At 51.2% G+C, this 20426-nt stretch overlaps 2 protein-coding genes across 2 annotated transcripts; one reads left to right on the top strand and one right to left on the bottom strand.

The window, feature by feature from the left end:
* Window positions 1–6333: 6333 nt before the first annotated feature.
* Window positions 6334–7266, bottom strand: LOC131560175 (olfactory receptor 14A16-like). Its single transcript, XM_058808840.1, has one exon. The coding sequence runs from the start codon at window positions 7264–7266 to the stop codon at window positions 6334–6336; it is 933 nt and encodes a 310-aa protein (XP_058664823.1).
* Window positions 7267–19751: 12485 nt separating this feature from the next.
* Window positions 19752–20216, top strand: LOC131560174 (olfactory receptor 14I1-like; the record flags this gene model as incomplete). The annotated part of the gene is made up of 2 exons (XM_058808839.1): window positions 19752–20021; window positions 20181–20216. Coding segments are annotated over 2 exons (306 nt in total), but the record flags the coding sequence as incomplete, so codon positions are not given.
* Window positions 20217–20426: the final 210 nt, after the last annotated feature.

Below are 20426 nucleotides of genomic sequence, written 5' to 3'. Positions count from 1 at the left end.
CACTGGAACATTGGGGTCCAGGAGCACCAGGGACCACCAGAGAGACCCCCAGGACAGGAGGTTGCATGGGTAAAGGGGAGGGAAATATGCTAATGACTTTGGGGAAATGATTATCATATGTGTGTTTAGTCCAGGACAATCAATGAATATGTATGCAAAATACAGAATATAAACAGAGACTTTCCTGTACTCAGCATGCATGACTTTGGGAGGAGCTATCCCGCCCTGTGCATCCAGCCAAATAAAGAATGCTGCTCCTTAATGCTACATTGGCGTTATGGAGTTTTATTATTTTGCCAAATTTTTGGTATCACTCCCATTCCCAAGGAAAGCTCTTTCTGCTGCTGTTGACGAAAAGAGAAGGGCTGGTGTGAGATGTGGTGGTTGGAGGCTGCCTTGGGCACAGTGGCCATGAAATAATCAAGTTTCCGATATTCTGTGATAGAAGGAGGGACAGCAAGAAAACATCACTGGAATTACACAGGGCAGACCTTGGATTCAGGATGCAGATTTAGAGAGTACAGAATCAGGTACTGATTTTTTAAGGGAAACACACTTAAAAACAAAGGTGTTCAGGAAGGATGGATATATCTCAAGAAAGGAATCTTAAGGGGGAAGGAGCAGCCTGTCCCTCTGTGCCCAAGTTGAACCAGAGAGGAAAATTATTGTCCTGGTTGGGCATGGAGCTTTTTGTGGGAACTCGGGAAAAAAGAGGGTGCATCACCATTGGCCAGAAGATCAGGCATCTCAGGAAGTGTTTAGGGATGTTGTTAGGTCATGCAGAAGAAAAAGTAGAGTGGTGAAAGGTCAATTAGATCTTAACTTGGCCATTTCTGAGAAAAAATAATAAAAAATGTATTTAAAAATAAGCGAATAGCAAAAGGATGGAGAAGTAGAACATCTACTCTTTATTGGATGCAGTAATGAGTAGAGTAACTAAGTATAAGGAAAAGCTGAGCTGCTTAACACCTTCTTTGCCCCAGTTTTCAACATTAGGACAGGTTGCCCTCAGGACAAGTGTTCTCCTGAGCTGGTGGATGGACACAGGAAGCAGAACAGCCCCCCTGTAATCCAGAAGGAAGCAGCTGGGGACCTGCTGAGCCAGGTGGGCAAGAAGGCCAATGGCTCCTGGCCTGGATCAGGAATAGTGTGGCCAGCAGGAGCAGGGCAGGGATTCTTCCCCTGCACTCGGCACTGGTGAGGCCACACCTCAAGTGCTGTGTCCAGTTCTGGGCCCCCAATTTAAGAAGGCCATGGAGGGGCTGGAGAGTGTCCAGAGAAGGGCAACAAGGCTGGTGACGGGTCTGGAACGCAAGTCCTGTGAGGAGCGGCTCAGGGAGTTGGGATTGTTCATCCTGGAGAAGAGGAGGCTCAGGGGAGACCTCATCACTCTCTGCAATTCCCTGACAGGAGGGTGCAGCCAAGAGGGGGTTGGGCTCTTCTCCCAGGGAACAGTAATAGGACAAGAGGACACAGCCTTAAGCTGCACCAGGGGAGATTTAGGCTGGACATTTGGAATAGGTTTTTCACAGAAAGGGTGATTGGGCATTGGAATGCACTGCCCAGGGAGATGGTGCAGTCACTGTCCCTGGAGGTGTTTAAGGAATGACTGGATGCGGCACTCGGTGCCATGGTCTGGGTGACAAGGTGGTGTTGGGTCACAGGTTGGAGTTGCTGATCTCCAAGGTCTTTTCCAACCTGGTTAATTCTATGATTCTGTGATGATTGTGACACTGCAGGGCCCTGGGGAAGCAAGGGGACATTGTGACACTGCAAGGTCTCATGGAACTAAGAGGATCACAGTGACACTATGTGCTGAAGGAATCATAGAACCAAGGCCCCATTGTGACACTGTGGGGCTGAATGGAAGCAAGGAGTGCAGTGTGACACTCTGGGTGCTCATGGAACCCTGGAGGCCACTGTGACACTGCAGGGCCTTGTTGAACCGAGGGGCCATTGTGACACTATGGAACCAAGGAGAGCCTTGTGAAACCCTGGGGCCCCATGGAACCAAGGGGCCATTGTGACACTGCAGGGACTGGTGGAACTATGGTGTGGGGGGTCCAGTGCTGGTGAAATGCCAGTGCCCCCACTAGAATATACTTACTCATTTTCACTGTGAGATAGGATTAGAAGGAAGGCAAAGCAGGCTTAAGACTTTAAAGGGGTATAAAGAAAACTTTATTAACAGTAACTAAAAGAAAAAATAGTAAGAATCAGAATAAAAGTTTTAGAACACTTCTCCTCCCCCCTACAACCTTTCCCACTAACAACATGCAGAAACAATTCAGTCAATTTATCATGTCTAGAATTGTCTTTCTTCAGTTCACTTAGGGAGAGGTATCCCTCTTGTCATTTTATGGAAACTTCTCCACAAGTAAACAGTTCTCTCATGGCTTTTAATATCCATGAACAGAAACTGTCCAGGACTCTGCAATCGTGAGTCCCTCCCATCTTTTCACAGCCTTCCCATAGTTGTGTTTATGGGCTGTGTTCACTTATGGGGTAATTATTTAAGGATGACCTGTTAAACAGCAAAAGATTTCTTTATCTGTCTCTGAGCTGATCTTCATCTCTGGGAACGGAGGTCTTCTTCTTTTCCTGGGGCCAAAGGGTCTTCATCACTCCTCTCTCTCTCTTTTCAAGCTTCTCATGGGATTGCGGCTACTTCAACATCTGCTTGCTTTAGCAGAAATGCCTTTGCTCATATCTACAATTTGAACACTTCATCCCCACATACATTCAATGAGTTACAAGGAAAAAAGAGTCTGCTATATCAATTATATTTTCTCCATAGCCTTACAAGAGAATTTCAGCCCAGGACTGAGGCATCTCCTCAACTCTCCCATCTGGGACTTGACTTCTTCTTACTGACCTTCATGTCTCTTGTTGTTCTCTACGTGTCATCACTCTGTCCTTTTCTCTCACCCGAGGCAGGTCTGAAGGTCTGTAAGCCTTATCTATGCACTGAAAGAGGCAATATCTCACCCGGGGCTTGCAGATGCTCATGTGATTCCTGCCGTGTGGCGGCCGAAGCAATCGTGGTGATGGATTTTTCAGGCTGCCCTGGGGGCTGTGTCAGGATCAGCCCCATGGCCGGGCTCTGGCCCCTGCTGCGTTCAATTCCAGGCACAGGGCCACTCTCTGTGTGGGCTACAAGGCCGCCTCTGGCCTCAGCCATATGATCTAGTGCAGGGCCACACTGGGGGGAAATGGCTGAGATCTCAGCTGGAACATGCTGCGGGCTGATGGCCTCCCCTGCCCCTGCCTGGCAGCTACTGGTGCCTGGCTCCGCTGGGACAGGGCTGGGCAGGGTCCCTGAGAAAGGGCCCAGTCCTGCAAAAGACCCAACCTGCCCTGGCCCAGCTGAGACAGGAACCAGGCTGGCCTTGTTACCTGTTCCCAGGCTGGAAAGAAAAGAGAGCATTTCCTGGAGTTTGTTCATTTTTAACATGTGGGTTCATAGAGGCATGTTCAGCTTTCTAGTGTCAAGGTGTCAGTATTCAAAACCAGTCACTGATTGCTGCTTTCAGGCACAGGGGAAGCTCTCAGCAGCTCTTCTCAGAATAATCATTTCTATGGGTGGCTTCATCCCTCCTCACCAAATGTCAATTAATGCAAAACTAGCTTATAAGAGAACTATTGTGACACTCTGGTGCCCCATGGAACCAAGGGTTCCTCGTGGCACTGCAGGATCTTGTGTAAGCAGGGGTCCATTGTGACTGCACCTACAGGGAATCCATTGGGGCACTCTGGGGCCTCATGGAACAAAGGGACCACTATGACACTGTGTGGCCTTGTGAGACCATGGAGGCCATTGCTACACTGCAGGACCTTGTGCAATGATGGGGCCATTGTGACACTGCAGGGCCCCATGGAACCAAGGGGCCAGTGTTGCTCTGCAGGGACTCATGGAATGAAAGAATCATATTTGACACCGTGGTGCCCCTTGGGACCAAGAGGCCATTGTGACACTGTGGAACCAAGGAGAGCACTGCTGCACTGTGAGACCTCAGGGAATCTGGGTTCCATTGTGTCACTGTGGGACCAGAGGATCCAAGGGGCCTAGTGACAACAAAAAAGTGCCATTGACAAAAGAGGCCATTGTAAACCTTTAGGGACTCCTGCAATCATGAAGACATCGTGATATTCTAGGGCTTCATGGAACTGTGGTGATCAACCTATGGGCTAGTGTGGATGTGCTGAAAGGTTGGAGGGCTCTGCAGAGGGACCTCGAAAGGCTGGATCCAGTGCCTAAATCCAACAAGGTGAGGTTGAACAAGACCAAGTGCTGGGTCCTGCACTTTGGCCACAACAACCCCTGCAGTGCTACAGGCTGGGAACAGAGTGGCTGGAGAGCAGCCAGGCAGAAAGGGACCTGCAGGGACTGGTGGACAGCAGGCTGGACATGAGCCAGCAGTGTGCCCACGTGGGCAAGAAGGCCAATGGCTCCTGGCCTGGATCAGGAATGCTGTGGCCTGCAGGAGCAGGGCAGTGGTTCTTCCCCTGCACTCAGCACTGGTGAGGCCACATGTCGAGTGCTGTGTTCAGTTCTCGGCCCTCAATTTAGGAAGGCCATGCAGGGGCTGTAGAGTGTCCAGAGAATGGCAACAAGGCTGGTGAGGGGTCTGGAACACAAGTCCTGTGAGGAGTGGCTGAGGGAGCTGGGGTTGTTTATCCTGGAGAAGAGGAGGCTCAGGGAGACAAGGCGGTGTCAGGGCAAAGGTTGGACTTGATGGTCTCCAAGGTATTTTCCACCCTTGCTGATTCTGTGATTCTCTGGAACCACCCTTGGAGCAGTTGCAGGAGGAGACCTGGGCCTCCTCTTCAGGAGCTCCAGCAGCCCAGGTCCCTCAGCTTCTCCTGCCAGCCCCAAAGCCCATCCGCTCAGTCCTGCAGAGCCTCTGCAGCTCCTCCTCACTGCCCAGAACAGGGAGCCCCAGAGCCAGACAGAGCAGCCCAGATGTGCCCCCCTGGCCTGGGGTGCCTCTGGCAAGGGAGCAGCACCAGGCACTGCAGGAGCCTGCAGACAATTCCTGCAGCACTTGTAGGATGATCCTGCTCCCCAAGGGACGTTCCCATGGTGCCAAGTCAGGAACTGCAAAGGGGAGTGGGGCCAGTGAGGAAAGGGCAAACAGGGATGGGCTGTTTACATGGGAGGGAACAGGGATGGGCAATAGGAAGAAATCTGGATCAGAAAAGAGGAGAAAAAGCAAAGGTGAAGCCAAGGTAATGCTTGGGGCTGTTTGGGGGTGGCTGCCAGGCAGCCCTGGCTCTGAGCAATTGCGTCTACAGTGGGACAGGAAACTCCCAGCTCATAAGAACAAATTTTCTGACTGACTGGAGAGGCCAGGACAAAGCTGAGTGGTTTCTCTGCTGTCCCCCAGCCCTTGCTGGCCCAGGGGCTGATGGCATTTGTGCTCCCTCAGGTTCATGTCCCCACACCAACAGCATGGGGGTGCTCCCCCTGCTCTGTGCAATGCAAACAGGGGCTCCTCAGCCAGTGTTGCCGTGTCTGTGCCTGCAAGGATGGGGCACCTGGGTGAGCTGGGGGAGAGGCCAGGGCTGCAGAGGGGGGATGTTATTGGCAGCTCCATTAGGATGCTCTGGGACGCTGCCCTGGGCTGTCCAGCGCACTGGGGATGGATCAGCCCCTGCTCTGCTGCTCCCTCCCGTCTGTCCCAAGGCCCTTGCAGAGCCCCAGCCATGCTGTTTGCCCCCAGCCTACCCACGGCTTTTCTGTGCTGAGCATTGGCCTGGGGAGTTCTTGAGAGAGCCTGGGCAAGGAGCCTGGAGCCCCCAGGCCCTGGCCTGAGGTGTCAGTGCTGCCCCAGCAGTGCCCATGGCCTGTCCCTGCTGCAGCCCCGGCACTGCCACACCCAGGACTGTGCCCAGCCCCAAGAGCACTCAGGCCCTGCAGCAACACCAGGGCCACCAGGGCAGTGGGGCAGGGCCACGGCAGTAGCACTGTCAACAGCAAGTGCTGCTGCTGCTGCTGGGCACAGCTGCTGTGTCAGCCCTGATCTGCCCCCAGCTCTGCACACAGACATTGCTGCTGCAGATCCAGAGAAGGAAACATAAGGGAATCACCTGTGAAAACTCTGCTGGGAGATCCTTTAATTCCATTAAGGCCACTACAAGACCAGCTCCTCATTGACACGGTGTGAGGCCACAGTGAAGTTTGGAGAAACAAAATAAGAAAATGCAGAAAAAATGGCCTTGTTTTAGGGAGAATATTAAAAAATGAAAACAGAATAAAAAACATAACCAATCCAACAAGAAGTATCAAAGATTACTTTTATTTCAAGAGATATGCAGAAATTGGCAACCAGTTTAATATTTCCTAAATGGTCCACTCATCAGTGTCCACACTGCAGCCTTGAGCTCCTGGTTCCTCAGGCTGTAGATGAGGGGGTTAAGTACTGGAGGCACCACCGAGTACAGAACTGACAGGGCCAGATCTAGGGATGGGGAGGAGATGGAGGAGGGCTTCAGGTAGGCAACAAAGCCAGTGCTGACAAACAGGGAGAGCACAGCTAGGTGAGGGAGGCAGGTGGAAAAGGCTTTGTGTTGTCCCTGCTCAGAGGGGATCCTCAGCACAGCCCTGAAGATCTGTACATAGGAGAAAACAATGAAAACAAAACAACCAAAACTTAAACAGACACCAAGCAATGAAATCCGAATATTTCGGAAGGTGGAGTGTGAGCAGGCAAGCTTGAGGATCTGGGGGATATCACAGAAGAACTGGCCCAGGGCATTGCCCTTACACAGGGGCAGGGAAAATGTATTGGCTGTGTGCATGAGAGCATAGAGAAAGCCACTGGCCCAGGCAGCTGCTGCCATGTGGGCACAAGCTCTGCTGCCCAGGAGGGTCCCGTAGTGCAGGGGTTTGCAGATGGACACATAGCGGTCGTAGCACATTACGGTCAGCAGGGAAAACTCTGCTGAAATGAAGAACAAAAAGAAAAAGAGCTGGGCAGCACATCCTTTGTAGGAGATGTCCCTGGTGTGCCAGAGGGAATTGTACATGGCTTTGGGGACAGTGGTGCAGATGGAGCCCAGGTCGCTGAGGGCCAGGTTTAGCAGGAAGAAGAACATGGGTGTGTGCAGGTGGTGGCCACAGGCTACGGCACAGATGATGAGGCTGTTGCCCAGGAGGGCAGCCAGGGAGATGCCCAGCAAGAGGCAGAAGTGCAGGAGCTGCAGCTGCCGCGTGTCTGCCAGTGCCAGCAGGAGGAAGTGGCTGATGGAGCTGCTGTTGGACATTCCTTGACTCTAGGCATAGTGGACTGTTGAAAGAAGACATTGACAAAGTGTGACTAATTCATTTGAGTCAATCCTATGTATTTTATTTGGAATCTCTCCAAAATCACCTCTCTTCCTGTGAGGGAATTTTGCTATATTTGTTTTGATTTTGAGTTTTTGCTGCTGAGTACCTGCCTCATCTTTAGCACTGCTCTAAGCCTGAACAACTGGGAGACCCAAGGAAAAAAGGGCTCCCTGTGCCCCACTGCAGTGAGTGCTAGTCCCCATACAGGAGTCCTTTGAATATTACAACTTTTCTGTTTCAGGGTGCCTGCACTTAAAAATGTCTTGAAAAATAAACTGGACTTTGTGAACACTCCAATTTAAAAATAATTTTCTCCAAATCCTTCTCTCTTTCCCAATGCAGCTGGACAGGATGGGATACGAAAGGCTGGCGTGGCTCTATGCTGCCTTGAGATGTGCCTACTGGGAGCTGTTTCTCTCTATCCAAGCCTTGTCCCTGCCTTTGCTGGCAAAGCCCAGGCCAGAACTGGTGTCTCAGCTCTGTCCTGCAGACCCCTCCCAGCACAGGGCACTGCCCAGGGGCATCTCCCTGGCACCAGGGCCTTAAGGGTAGGCCAGACAAACAGAGATGCTGCAAGCCAAGGTGCTGCTGCTGCTGTCTGTAGGGAGAGGAGGCTGAGGAGGCACTTTCTGAGGGAGAGCTGAGGCCCATCTGCTGATGCCCAGGGTGACAGTGCAGGAGTGTCAGTGACAGAGCCAAAGCTGACAGCCGCTTTCCCTTCCCTTTAGGAGAAAACTGAGAGCAGCCCTGACCATGCAGCACCATCTCCAGAGCAGGAGGAGTCTGCCCTGATGAGGGTGGCTCCTTCCACCTCTGACTTCTCCCCTGCAGCGTCCATGGGGATCTGCCAGGCAGGCTGAGAGCTGCCCCTGGCAGGTGGCACATGCCCTGGTCTGGCCAAGAGCCCTGAGGGCTGCAGGAGCTGTTCTGCAGGACAGCCCTGGGCAGCCCTGGCTGCAGCCCCAGCTCAGCCCCTGCAGCTGTCCCTGGCAGCAGGAGCCGTCCTGCCCTGTCCCTCTGACGGTGCCCAGGGCAGCCCCGCTCTGCAGCACAGCCTCCTCCTCCTCCTGTGCCACAGAGAAACTGGGAGAGTCCTCCTGATACATCCCCCAGGCTGTGGGGTGTGCTGGCTTATGGAGATCCCTCCAGGAGCACTGGGGACATGGCCCTGCGCCCACACACTCACCATGCACAGGGCTGTGAAGATCTTTCCCCAAATGAAGTCTCAGCTCAATGTCTTCCCAATCCCGATTGCCTTCCGCCTGTCTCTGCCTGGCTCCTGTCCCCTCAGTGCCTGCAGGCAGAGCCCTCAGCCCTGCTGGGCTGGGAGAGGAGCTGGCCCTGGGAAGAGCTGTTCCTTTTAAGCTCAGCAGCACAGACACAGCACAAGGACTTTAATGAGCCTCTTGGGGATTTGGTGGTGTTTACATCAGACTCAGTCCCTGAGAGTGTCTTCAAAAAACTTCTCAAGAACTCAAACTTAAATTTAGACTCCAAAGTTCCTTGAAATTTTAATGGGTTCCACTGAGGGATACAACTGGGAAAGTGTCCCCAGGTTCCAGTTAGAGCAGAACATTGGAGGCAGTGATGGCAGCTGGGGACAAGCAAGGCAAAGGTGTCTCTGGTGCTGAGCAAAGCTGGATGTGTTTCAGGAATGCAAAGGGCCAAGGCCTGAGCCCCAGCCCCTGGCCAGGCAGATCCTGTCCCTCCCTCCTTGCTCAGGGCTCTTCCCAGGATGGGCACTGGCATGTGGGGATGTGCAATGGCAAGGGCAGGAGCATGGGGCGGCCCCTGCCAGGCTGCTCAGCAGGGACAAGGAGGCAATGAAGCCTCAGGCCTGCAAGGGTCACTTGTCTCCTGCTCCTGCCTCAGGCCCAGGCCCAGCAGCCATGGCCAAAGTGCTGCCCAAGTTGGCTCTGGCAGGGCTGTCTTGCAGCTGCTGCCCATCCCTGTGCCCTGTGCAGCCCAGGCTGTCCCACGGTGTCCCTGCCCTGCGCCTCTGTCCCTGCAGGCTGTCGGCATCCCCCGGCTGCCCCACCTGGCTGGGCCCTTCCTTTGCTGACAGCTCTGCCTCCTGCCTGCCTCTGCCTGCCCACACAAAGCTTTGGCATGACCCAGACTCCTTCTGGGGGATGTTCTGCACCATAGCCCTGCCCTGGGAGGAAAATTCCTTTCTCTTCGTGTTCTGTCTGGGCCTCCCCAGCTGCATTTGTGGTATAATTTCTCTATCTGGCTCTTTCCCACTATGGAGAAAAGGTCCACCATTTCTGACTCCCACTTTTAAGCCCTGCCAGGCCACTCCTGTTCTGTTCTCAGTCTCTTCACAACACAGACCAGACACATCAGCCTCCATATATCGGTTATTTTCTCTAGGCCTGCAAACCCCAGCCTGGGAGATCTTTGAGCCATCTCCAAGGTACTTCCAGATGAAAACATTCTGCTCATAGTGTTAGAATATATCACAAGTGCCCAAGGCCAGGCTGAGGTGTATGTCAATGGCAGGATTATGTCTGGGAGCAATCCTGGGATAGATGGAATTTTTTCAGCCAAATTCCAGTTTTTGCCATGGCCCCTGGACAAGGCCATTTTTTTTTCCATAGGAAGGAAGGCACAGAGCCCTGTTGCTTCTGAGGTAGATGAGATGTGAACACCAGAGGCCAAGGCCAGGCAGAGGTGGCAGGTTTTTTTCTGGGTACCTTTCCCTTGCCTTCAGGAAATTTTTCAGTGGGGAATACCAATTTTGTCCACAGGTGTTTGAAAAGAGAGACAGTTCTTTGCATAGGAAGGAAAGCATGGAGCCTCAGTATCCAGGAGCTGATAACAGGCAGCCCTCAACATTCTAAGATCAGCTGGACCTTTCAGGTGGCCCCTGAGAGGCCAAACCAGCCAGACCTGTTCCATGTTCCCTTGGTTCCACAAGGCCCTGCAGTGTCACAATGTTCTTGCTTCTGCAGTGTCACAATGGCCCCGTGCTTCCATGAGGCCCTGCAGGGTCGCAGTGGCCCTTTGGTTCTGTGGGGCCCCATAGTTTCACAATGGTCTCCATGATTCCATGTGGCCTTGCAATTCCACAATGTCCTCCATGGATCCATGGTACCCCACAGGATCACAATGGCCCTTTGGTTCCATGAATTCCCACAGTGGCACAATGGTCTCCACAGGAAGCAAGCAACTGAGTCCCAGTGTTGCAGGGGCAGATGAGAGGCAGTCACCAAAGGCCAAGGCCAGCCAGACTTGATTGTGTTGGCAGACATTTTCTGGGAGAAATCCCTGGATATACAGAATTTTAGAAGTAGGATCCCATCTTTGGACATGGACAACTGGACAAGAAGGATGATTCTTTTTCATGGGAAGGAAATAATGGAACACCATTGTTTTAGGGGCAGAAGCAGAGGCTGTCTGAGCCACAGGTCAGACACACTTGTTTGTCCTGGCAGCTTTTGTCACAGAGGAATCCTTGTATATACAGAATTTTGTGGGGCTGAATCTCAGTTTTGACCATGGACACCATGACAAGAATGACAGTTCCTTTCCGTTGGAAGGAAAGCACCAAGCCCCAGTGTTTCAAAAGCAGGTGAGAGGCAGCTCCCAAGAGGCCAAGGGATAGCCAGACCTGTCTGTCCTGGCAGCTTTCACTTGAGAACAGTCCTTGGATGGACGAAGTTTTGGAGGTGGAGTCCCTGTTTCGACTGTGGGCACTGCTTGAAATGGATGGTTTTTTCTATAGGAAAAAAAAAGCATGAACTCCAAGTGTTTTGGAAGAAGATGAAAGGTGGCCACCATAGGCCAAGCCAGCCAGACCTTTCTCTCTTGGCACCTTTCATCTGGGAGAAATCCTTGGATGTCAGGAATTTTGGAGGTGGAATCTCAGTTTTTGCTGTGGGCACCTGGACAGGAAGAAGAGTTCTTTTCATTACGATGGAAAGCACAGAGCTCCAGTGTTTCAAAGGCAGATGAGAACCAGCTCTTCAGAAACCAAGGCCAGCCAGACCTGACTCTCCTGGCAGTTTCTGTCTGGGAGAAATCCCTGATATAGGGAATTCTGGAGGTGGATTCCCAACTTTGGCCATGGGTGCCTGGATGTGAAAAGTGGTTGTTTTTCCCATAAGAAAGAAAAGCACATGGTCCCAGTGTTTCAAAGGCAGATGAGAGGTGGCCCCCGGGGGCCAAGCCTGCCAGATCTGTCAGTTCTGGTAGATTTCATCTGGGAACAATCCTTGCATATATGGAAATCTGGAGGACAAATCCTGATTTTGGCCATGGACACCTGGAGAAGAAGGACAGTTCTGTCCACAGGAAGGAGAGCCCAGAGCCCCAGTGCTCCAGGGGCTGATGAGAAGCAGCCCTCGACATGCCAGGGTCAGCTGGACCTGTCAGGTGGCCCCCAGGTGTCCTAGCCAGCCAGGCCTTGGTGCCTTGAGAGGCTGCCTAGAGCAGAGGCTGGGTAGTGTTACAGGAATAAAGTAGGGATTTATTAAAAGACCTTCAAAGGACACACCTGGGGCAGTACAAGAGCCCGGCTGAGGGTACACCCAACATGGACAATGAGTCACACATTTTCACACTTTTATAAGCTTTGGTCCATTTCCATATTCCGGTTAATTATGCAATTACAGCTTCAGGTTGTGAAGTCCCATCCTCCCAGTATGCTCTCCTCAGTTCACTGTTTGCACTTTTTGGGCCTGAAGCAGCAACAGTGTCCTTGGCTCTCCTAGGTTTCTAGGTTTCCTACGCCAGTTATGGAAAAATATTTCAAAGAACTTCTAAAAAAATGCACTCCTATTTTAAAGGGTGTATTTCATTACTGCTCTCTTTGGAACAGAGACAATTGCAGCATTCTGTGATTGATATTGACCCAGGGTCTATTACAGCGACCTGTGTGGCCGCTGCTGGTGATAGAGAGACGGTGAATCTTGTATCTTGATCAGAAGGCTTATTTATTAAGATATGATATAATACATTATAGTTATACTAATAGAATATAGAGAGAGGTTTGCAGAGCTGCTAGCTAAGCTAAGAATAGATAGAAAAGAACCCACAACAAAGTTGTGGCCAAGGACTCAGTCCCCTGGCTTGCACTGGTGATTGGCCCTTAATTATAAACATAGAAAATGAGCCAATCAAGGTGAATCCTATTGCATTCCACAGCAGCTGATAATAATTGTTTACCTTGTCTTCAGAGGCCTCTGGCCTCCCGAAGACGCAGAAATGTGAAAGAAAGGATTTCTGTGGAGAAATGTCTGCGACAAGGGTCTCTCCTCAGCAGCTCTGGCCTGTTCACAGAAGCTGTGCCTTGAGCTCTGACCCAGTGTGGACAACCTTGCTCCACATTGCCCAGCCCCATCCTGTCTGTCCTCACTCCCCTGGGCCCTGCTGTGCTTGCAGAGCTGGCTGCACTCAGCCTAAGAGGGGTTTTCCCTTTGTTTATTTTTTTAAGCAATCTGAAACTCCTGAGTTTCCCCACTGAAAACATACACACTCCTCAAGTGTGTGCGAAGACCAAGCTGCCACAATAATATTTCCCTTACCCAAGGCAGAACTGTGCAGAAAATGTTCTAGACCTTTGGACTCCATGGTTCCATGAGGCCTTGCTCTGTGACAATGGCCTTTTGGTTCCATGAGGTTCTGTACTCAACAGTGGTATCCTTAGTTCCAAGTGTCACCATGGCCCTTTGGTTCCATGGGTCCTCGCTGTGTCACAATGGGCTCCATGATTCCATGATTAATGCAAAAGCTTTGCATAAACAACAAGCAACACCATGGTCTCCTTGGATCCTCATTGTCACAATGAACAATGGGTTCCATGAGATCCCAAACTGTCACAATGGATATTTGGCTCCATGTGGCCCCTCTGTGTCACAAAGGACCCTTGGTTCCATCAGGCCCCACATTGTCACCGGGGTTTCCTTGGTTCCATCTGCCCCAAAATGTCACAGGGTTTTCCCTTTTCCTGCAGCAACCAGCAGCAAACCCCAGTGCCAGGGTCAAACGTCTGGCAAGAAGGAGCAAGGGGGGACATTTGGAGTAATGGATTTTGCCTTCCCAGGTCTCAGTGATGTGGGATGGGGCCCTGCTGTCCTGTAGATGGATGAACACCAGCCTGCCCATGGCAGGGGGTAAGAGACAACAGCCTCCGTCCATGGAACTGCAACAGCAGAGAGGTCAGGAGAAGGCTGGGTTTAAAAGACTCTCACCAGCACAGGAAACTTCCATGTAGGACATTTTCTTGAAAGCTGACATTTTAGAGCATTTTTTATACAGACTTGGACTACCAAATACCAAGTTAAACAGTTTTGGCTTTCTCTGGGCCCTGAGACCAGTTGGAATCTTTTCAGCAGTCTGTGCTGTTACATCCTGTTTTAAATGATCAAATCGAGAGCCAAACTTATAAGAAAATTTAGCAAAGATTTATTAATTTGTCTGTGAGACCGAAGTTTGGTCGTCGAAACCACCTCAGCCAAGGGTCGGCGTTGAGCCCGAGATCGGCACTGAGTGAACACGGATCTGACCTCCGAATGTCAGTCTCCCCCTGTTCATGAATGATGCTTCGCGCAGCAAGTTCTTATACAGTATAGAAATGACCGAATGTTCTTTGTGTCTCTTCACATGCAGAACCATGGCTTTACATGTGCAGAGGTAGACAAAGACTCAGTCCAGGTGTCTCGATGTTGTCAGTCAACTCCGGGGAAGTCAGCATTCACATGCATCAGGGTGGCGCTGTCGATTATCTTGGTAGATGTAATCGTCCAGGTTATAATCACTCTTAGGTGGACCAGGTGACCCAGGGAAGCCGGTGATTATTGGCCTGGAAACTTGTATTCTTACGTTAAAACCCCAATGTTTATCTCAGCGAACGTCCAGGAACTAGATATGAATAAGACACTGCTCCTGGCCAGGATGGTCAAAAGACATAGTGTGGATTTTACAATATTTTATACATTAATAGCATGAATTATCTCTATCATATACTACAATCCCTCCCCATTTATATCACCAATTTAATTCATGCTCTCAAATTGCTAAATTTTTCATTTTCTACTTCTACCTGCCACCATTGAGGGTCTTTCACAAACAGAGTGCTCCCTTACACTATTCTGTACTCCCCTTGTGGAACACCCTGTTATCCCGTTTTATTCACATTCATTTGCTTTTGCTTGTTTGTCAAACTTTGCCAATATTTCAGGAGCATTGCTGGCATACTTCCTTTCTCCCAATCACATGATTTTAGATGTGTTGCCTCCGGAAGCTCCCTCCGGATCCACAGGAATTATCGCTATCTGCAGTCCCTGGACCACGGAGTGGATCAGTCTAAAAAAGCATGGAATTAGACAAGGCAGGAATAGGATTCCAGCTACTGAACAGAGCACGAAAAACATCACTTTGTTCCACCAGGCCCCATCAAACAATTTGTCCCACCATGAAGATTGTAAAATCGAGTTCCATTTTTGAACAGGGACATGGGCCACCTTTTTGATCTCGGCCGCCAAACCTCTTATGGTTTCCCCATAATCATCAATTTCAATACAACATTCCAATTCGTTGAACTTTCCACACACTCCCCCTTCTTTGGCCAGCAAATAGTCTAAAACTATTTGATTCTGGTACACAAATGCCCGTACCTGGGTGTGCTGCTGACTAAGTAAATCCACGGCCTCAGAGGTGTGATTCGAAACAATTTCCACCACTGCCTGCAGCCGAATCAGCCAGTTCAGTAGATAATTTGGAGTCCTATACCCATAGCTTCCATCCTGGGCCCACGTGGCAGGTTCCTAATAATCAATTATTCTTACCGCCAGCCACTCTTCCTTCTCCCAGGCTTGCTTACCACTTATCACTGGTATCATCACTTTCAGGTTTCTTCTCTCCCTTCTTAGGGTCTCGTATAATGGAGCCCCTAGCAGATTACTTTTTGTTTGAGGGAGAGTAAAGAACACTGGCCGAATCATGCCCAGAATGCATGATCCCTTCCACCTTAGGGGGTAATTCACTGTATGACTTCTTTCCACAAATCCAATAAATTCCATCCAGGGCTTTCCATCTAATGTTTATTTTCCCTGGGTCTCCCCAGTACTTTCTCAGGCTTTCCAAGGATTGAAAAGGGTTGACTCCAGGATTTTTGACCCAACACAGTCCTATCCTTTTGTTCCACTCACAATTTGTCTCATTCTTCTGGCTCCAGTACCCCGAAGGGGGTTCTGGCTGCCAGACCTTGCTTTTTGTGTTTGAGTTCACCATCAGGGTAGACACACACAGGGTGCATCCCACCATTTTGGTGTACTCCTTTCCTTCTCGACTGATGCATATGGTTTCAATCACCCTCTGGTCCAAAATCCATCCCTCAGGTCTCTGTGCCAATTTTGAGACCCTCGGATTGTCTCATTTCAAAAGCTGTTCTGGAGCCAAACCTTCCCCTTTCCAAGGCCATTTTTCTGCTGACTTCAGCCCCCCACAAATCCAGCAATTTGACAATCCCAGTTCAATTGCAGTTTCTTGCATCAGGTCAATGAACAGGTTCCTGTCTGGGGAAAGCAGTTCCCCATCAGCATATTGTTTCTCCAGCAATTCATACTGTTCTCCCAGGGTTTTTAATCTCTCCTGTTCAACTCACTTTCTCCTCATTTCTGACTCCCTTTGCTTCAATTCCTGAGTTATCTCTCTCATTCTTCCCTCAGGATCCTCACCATCTTCATTTTTCGTGAAACAGACAACCCGATCATATTGCAGGCACATTCTATCATCATTCATTTGTGCCAAATCCAATATGATTGGTTCTCTGTTCAAGGTAAATTTCCTATCAAATTTAACATTTCTTTCCATCCAATACATTTTCCCGTTCATCATGCATATCCCCAGCCTCGCATTGTCATAACATAATGGATTCACCTGGTGATATGGGACAAAGATCGATTCCATTTTTCTCCCAACCCACATCGTTCGGTTACATTGGTTACAAATGGAGATTGACATTATTTCTGCATTTTGTTTTTGTATCTGGTGTTTGTGCTCATCTAACTGCCCGTTCCTTAGCCCTGCCTCGCGATTAATACACCAAATCCCTGTTTCCAATTCACACAATTTGACCCTCATGCCATTCTTCCAACAGTACCTGCCAGGTTCCCTGAGAAAATCTTCCAGGGCTTGGTATGCTGAGCGTTTCTTGTTCCCTTTACAGCTGGGACCACCTGAGTGCAACTTCCACACTCATATACGGAGCTCTTGTTTCCGCCTCTCATTGTGACCTCAGTGTGCAGACTCTGCATCCCGCACATGGCTAGGCTCAGGCCAATCAGGATTTCCACCAGGTGTACTCCTCTGCCTTTGCCTCCACCCCCTGGGGTGCCACCAGTGGCGAGGAAGACCATCTTCATGGCAGCAGGAGTATTCTTTGGGGAACACATTCTCTGCTGCACGGTACCTTGATTGATTTCCAGCACTCCACATCCAGAACCTCTGCCTTTGATCTAAGCTTTCCACGCACCCTGTTCTGAAAAATCTGAAACCACTCTTGTAAATCTAATTCAATGATTCCTAGACTTATGGCTAGGGTTAGGATTCGGTCAGTCAGCTCAAGCTCCTTCTTCAGACACTGAGTGCACAACCCCTTCGGCCTCTGTCCCCTTCTACAGTGTACTACAAACACCTCCTGACAATATTCACACTTGAAATGTACAAACGGATAGCATACACAGTCAGACAGTATACAACCTATCCGCTCGCCATCGGTCATTTACAATGATGTTGGAGTTTAAGTTTCAAGTCGCCTGGGGAAGAAGTGACTCTCCACTCGGGCGCTTCCTCCTGGTGTTCGACTTTCTTCACCCTAGACGCGTGTGTCCAGCTTTTCTCCGCCGTCCAAATGGCCGTGTCTGTTGTCAGGAGCACAAGAAAAGGACCTTCCCAGTGAGGAGAGAGGGGTACCTCCTTCCACACTTTCACAAGCACTCTGTCATCCGGTTGAATTTTGTGGATAGCAAATCCCAGAGGAGCACTCTGAGATACTATCCCTTGTTTTCTCAGTTCCTGTAAGTTTCTCTTTATCACAACCAAATACGGTTGAATCTGGCTGTCCTCAAGTCTGGGTTGTCCCACTGGCATCCCATGCTTATATGGCATTTCATATAGCATCTCGAAGGGTGAGAGCCCCATCTCTGAGTGAGGCATTTTCCTGATATTAAGCAAGGCTAAAGGTAGGCATTTCAGCCAGGACATCTGAGTTTCTAAGATTAATTTAGACAACTGCGCTTTCAAGATCTGATCCATCCTTTCCACTTGTCCTGAGCTGTGGGGATGCCACGGAGTGTGGTATTCCCACCGAATGCCTAGTGCTTCTTCCATCTGCTTAGTAATTTTTGACGTAAAATGAGTTCCTTGGTCCTAATCAATGTAATTCACCACCTCATATCAGGGCACAATTTCCTCCAGCAATTTCCTGGACACTGTCTGAGCCATTGCCCATGGACTGGGGAAAGCTTCCACCCAATGGGTCAATTTGTCCATGATCACAAGCACAAATTTGAACCTCCTAACTTTGGGAAATTCAGTGAAATTGACTTGATATTAGGTCGACGTGACCTTTCTCAGCTAACCAACTGTCCACAAAGCTCTCCACATCTGGTGACCCCGACGTGATTTAAATTTGGGGTTTGGGACCTGGGGGAGTATGTGCTGCAGAGCGGGGCTGCCCTGGGCACCGTCAAAGGGACAGGGCAGGATGGCTCCTGCTGCCAGGGATGGCTGCAGGGGGTGAAGCTGGGGCTGCAGCCAGGGCTGCTCAGAGCTTCAGCTAATGCCCAGCTCATTTCTGAGGGGACTTTTCATGAACTCATTCAGGGCTGGGGTTTCCTGCTTGGGTCTCTGCTTTCCAGAATTTGTGCTCCCACTTTTCCCTGGCTCAGCTTGGTGGCCATAGAAACTCAGCTGTGCAGGGCACAGCAGGGGCTGAGACTCCTAAACCATCACAGTGAGGATTCCTGGGAACCTCAGCAAGTGCCTGCACCTTCCCAGCCTCCAAATCCATGTAGCATCACCTTTCCATGGTGCCCAGGCTGGGGGAGCTGTTCTTTAATCCCTGCAGGGCCCAGCAGCTGCAGGGTAGGGCTGACCCAGGGGCTGGGCTGGGCTCTGGCAGCTCTGGCATGGAAGGAGCCCGGGGCCACAGGAGCAGGTGGGGCTGGGACAGCTCCAGCAGCAGAGCCGTGGGCAGGGAGGGAGGGAGGCAGTGCTGAGGGAAGCCCTGCTGCAGGACAGATGTGGCATCTGCCGGGCCTGCCCTGCAGGGCAGACACTGCCTTGAGCAGCACAGCTCTTGTGTCCTCTCGCAGCCAGCACAGCCCTCAGTATGGGAGCTCGGGGAGCTCAGTCCCTCCTGGGCGGGCAGAGCATCCCCAGAGATGAAGGGCATCTCTGCGGCCATGTGCCCATTCCCTGCTGACCAGGGCCTGAGGGCCACTGTCCTGCCCTGCTGCTGCCTGGCAGGGGCTGGCCAGGGCTGGCCAGAGAAAGGCTTTTCCTCAGGCCCAGCTCTCTCTCTCTCCTTGCCTTGCCAGGTGCTGCTGGCATTGCTGAGAGGCTCTCTGCAATGGCAGCTCCAGCTGCAGGGCCAGGCCCAGCCCTTGGGCTCCTGCTGTGCAGGCTGAGAACAGCAATGTGGTGTCCCAGCTCCCTGTACCCGGGGAGCTCTGGGCAGGGCAGCCTAGGAGGCTGGCAATGAGCCCACTCTCCTGACTGTGGGGAAGGCAGGAGCCACTTTGTGTGCCAGGGATCCCTCTGCTCTCAGCAGCGTCTCCTGGCGGTCCAGGGTAACAGAGGAGTGCATATCAGAAAGGTGCCAGTCCAGGGCAGCTGGACCAGGAGACGGGGACAGAGCAGCTGGCCTCAGTCTGCCCTAAGCCTCAGACAAACCTCCTGCCTCCCTGTACTCTGTTCTCCGCAGGTGCAGCAGAATCTCTTGTTCTGCCTCGTGCAATCCCATCCCTTCATCCAGGCAGCTCCTCTGCCTTAGGGGAACAATCTCTATCCACATCCCAAAACCAGGACTGGTCCCTGCCCTCACTATTCCCCTTCACTGACTGGGGGTCAGGGCTGACTCCCAGATGTCCAGCAGGCCAAGATCCAGCTCCTCACAAAAGATTGGCCAGCAGCAATCAGGGCTCCAGCAGCAAAGGTGAAGGAAGATCTCTGAGAGAAAGATAAGGGGGAGGTGTTCAGTGGCAGGAAATGGTCTATGAGAAAGGGCTTTGACTTTTCTGTGAGAAATCTCCCCCTAGTTGTCCCTTTATTTTCTCCTTCTGTACGTTGAAATGTGCAGAAACAGAAAATGTCCAACAGCCGCTCCATCAGCCACTTCCTCCTGCTGGCATTGGCAGACACGCGGCAGCTGCAGCTCCTGCACTTCTGCCTCTTGCTGGGCATCTCCCTGGCTGCCCTCCTGGGCAACGGCCTCATCATCAGCGCCGTAGCCTGCGGCCACCACCTGCACACGCCCATGTTCTTCTTCCTGCTCCACCTGGCCCTCAGCGATCTGGGCTCCATCTGCACCACTGTCCCCAAAGCCATGCACAACTCCCTCTGGGACACCAGAACCATCTCCTTCTCAGGATGTGCTGCTCAGGTTTTCTTCTTTGTGGGAGCAGAAATTTTCCTCCTGACCATCATGTGCTATGACCGCTACATGTCCATCTGCAAACCCCTGCACTACGGGACCCTCCTGGGCAGCAGAGCTTGTGCCCACATGGCAGCAGCTGCCTGGGCCAGTGCCTTTCTCTATGCTCTCATGCACACAGCCAATACATTTTCCCTGCCCCTGTGTAAGGGCAATGCCCTGGGCCAGTTCTTCTGTGATATCCCCCAGATCCTCAAGCTCGCCTGCTCACACTCCACCTTCTGAAATATTCGGATTTCATTGCTTGCTGCCTCTTTAGCTTTTGGTTGTTTGTGTTCATTGTTTTCTCCTATGTGCAAATCTTCAGGGCTGTGCTGAGGATCCCCTCTGAGCAGGGACAGCACAAAGCCTTTTCCACCTGCCTCCCTCACCTGGCTGTGGTCTCCCTGTTTGTCAGCACCTCATTTTTTGCCTACCTGAAGCCCCTCTCCACTT

Source organism: Ammospiza caudacuta, chromosome 7 (genome assembly GCF_027887145.1).
Source record: "Ammospiza caudacuta isolate bAmmCau1 chromosome 7, bAmmCau1.pri, whole genome shotgun sequence".
Classification (NCBI taxonomy): Eukaryota; Metazoa; Chordata; class Aves; order Passeriformes; family Passerellidae; genus Ammospiza; species Ammospiza caudacuta.
The sequence above is the reverse complement of the archived record's forward strand: the minus strand, read 5'-3'. Positions and strand labels throughout refer to the sequence as shown.

Coding starts and splice junctions, on each gene's coding strand:
- LOC131560175 (XM_058808840.1), bottom strand. CDS start 7,266: ATGTCCAACAGCAGCTCCATCAGCCACTTCCTCCTGCTGGCACTGGCA.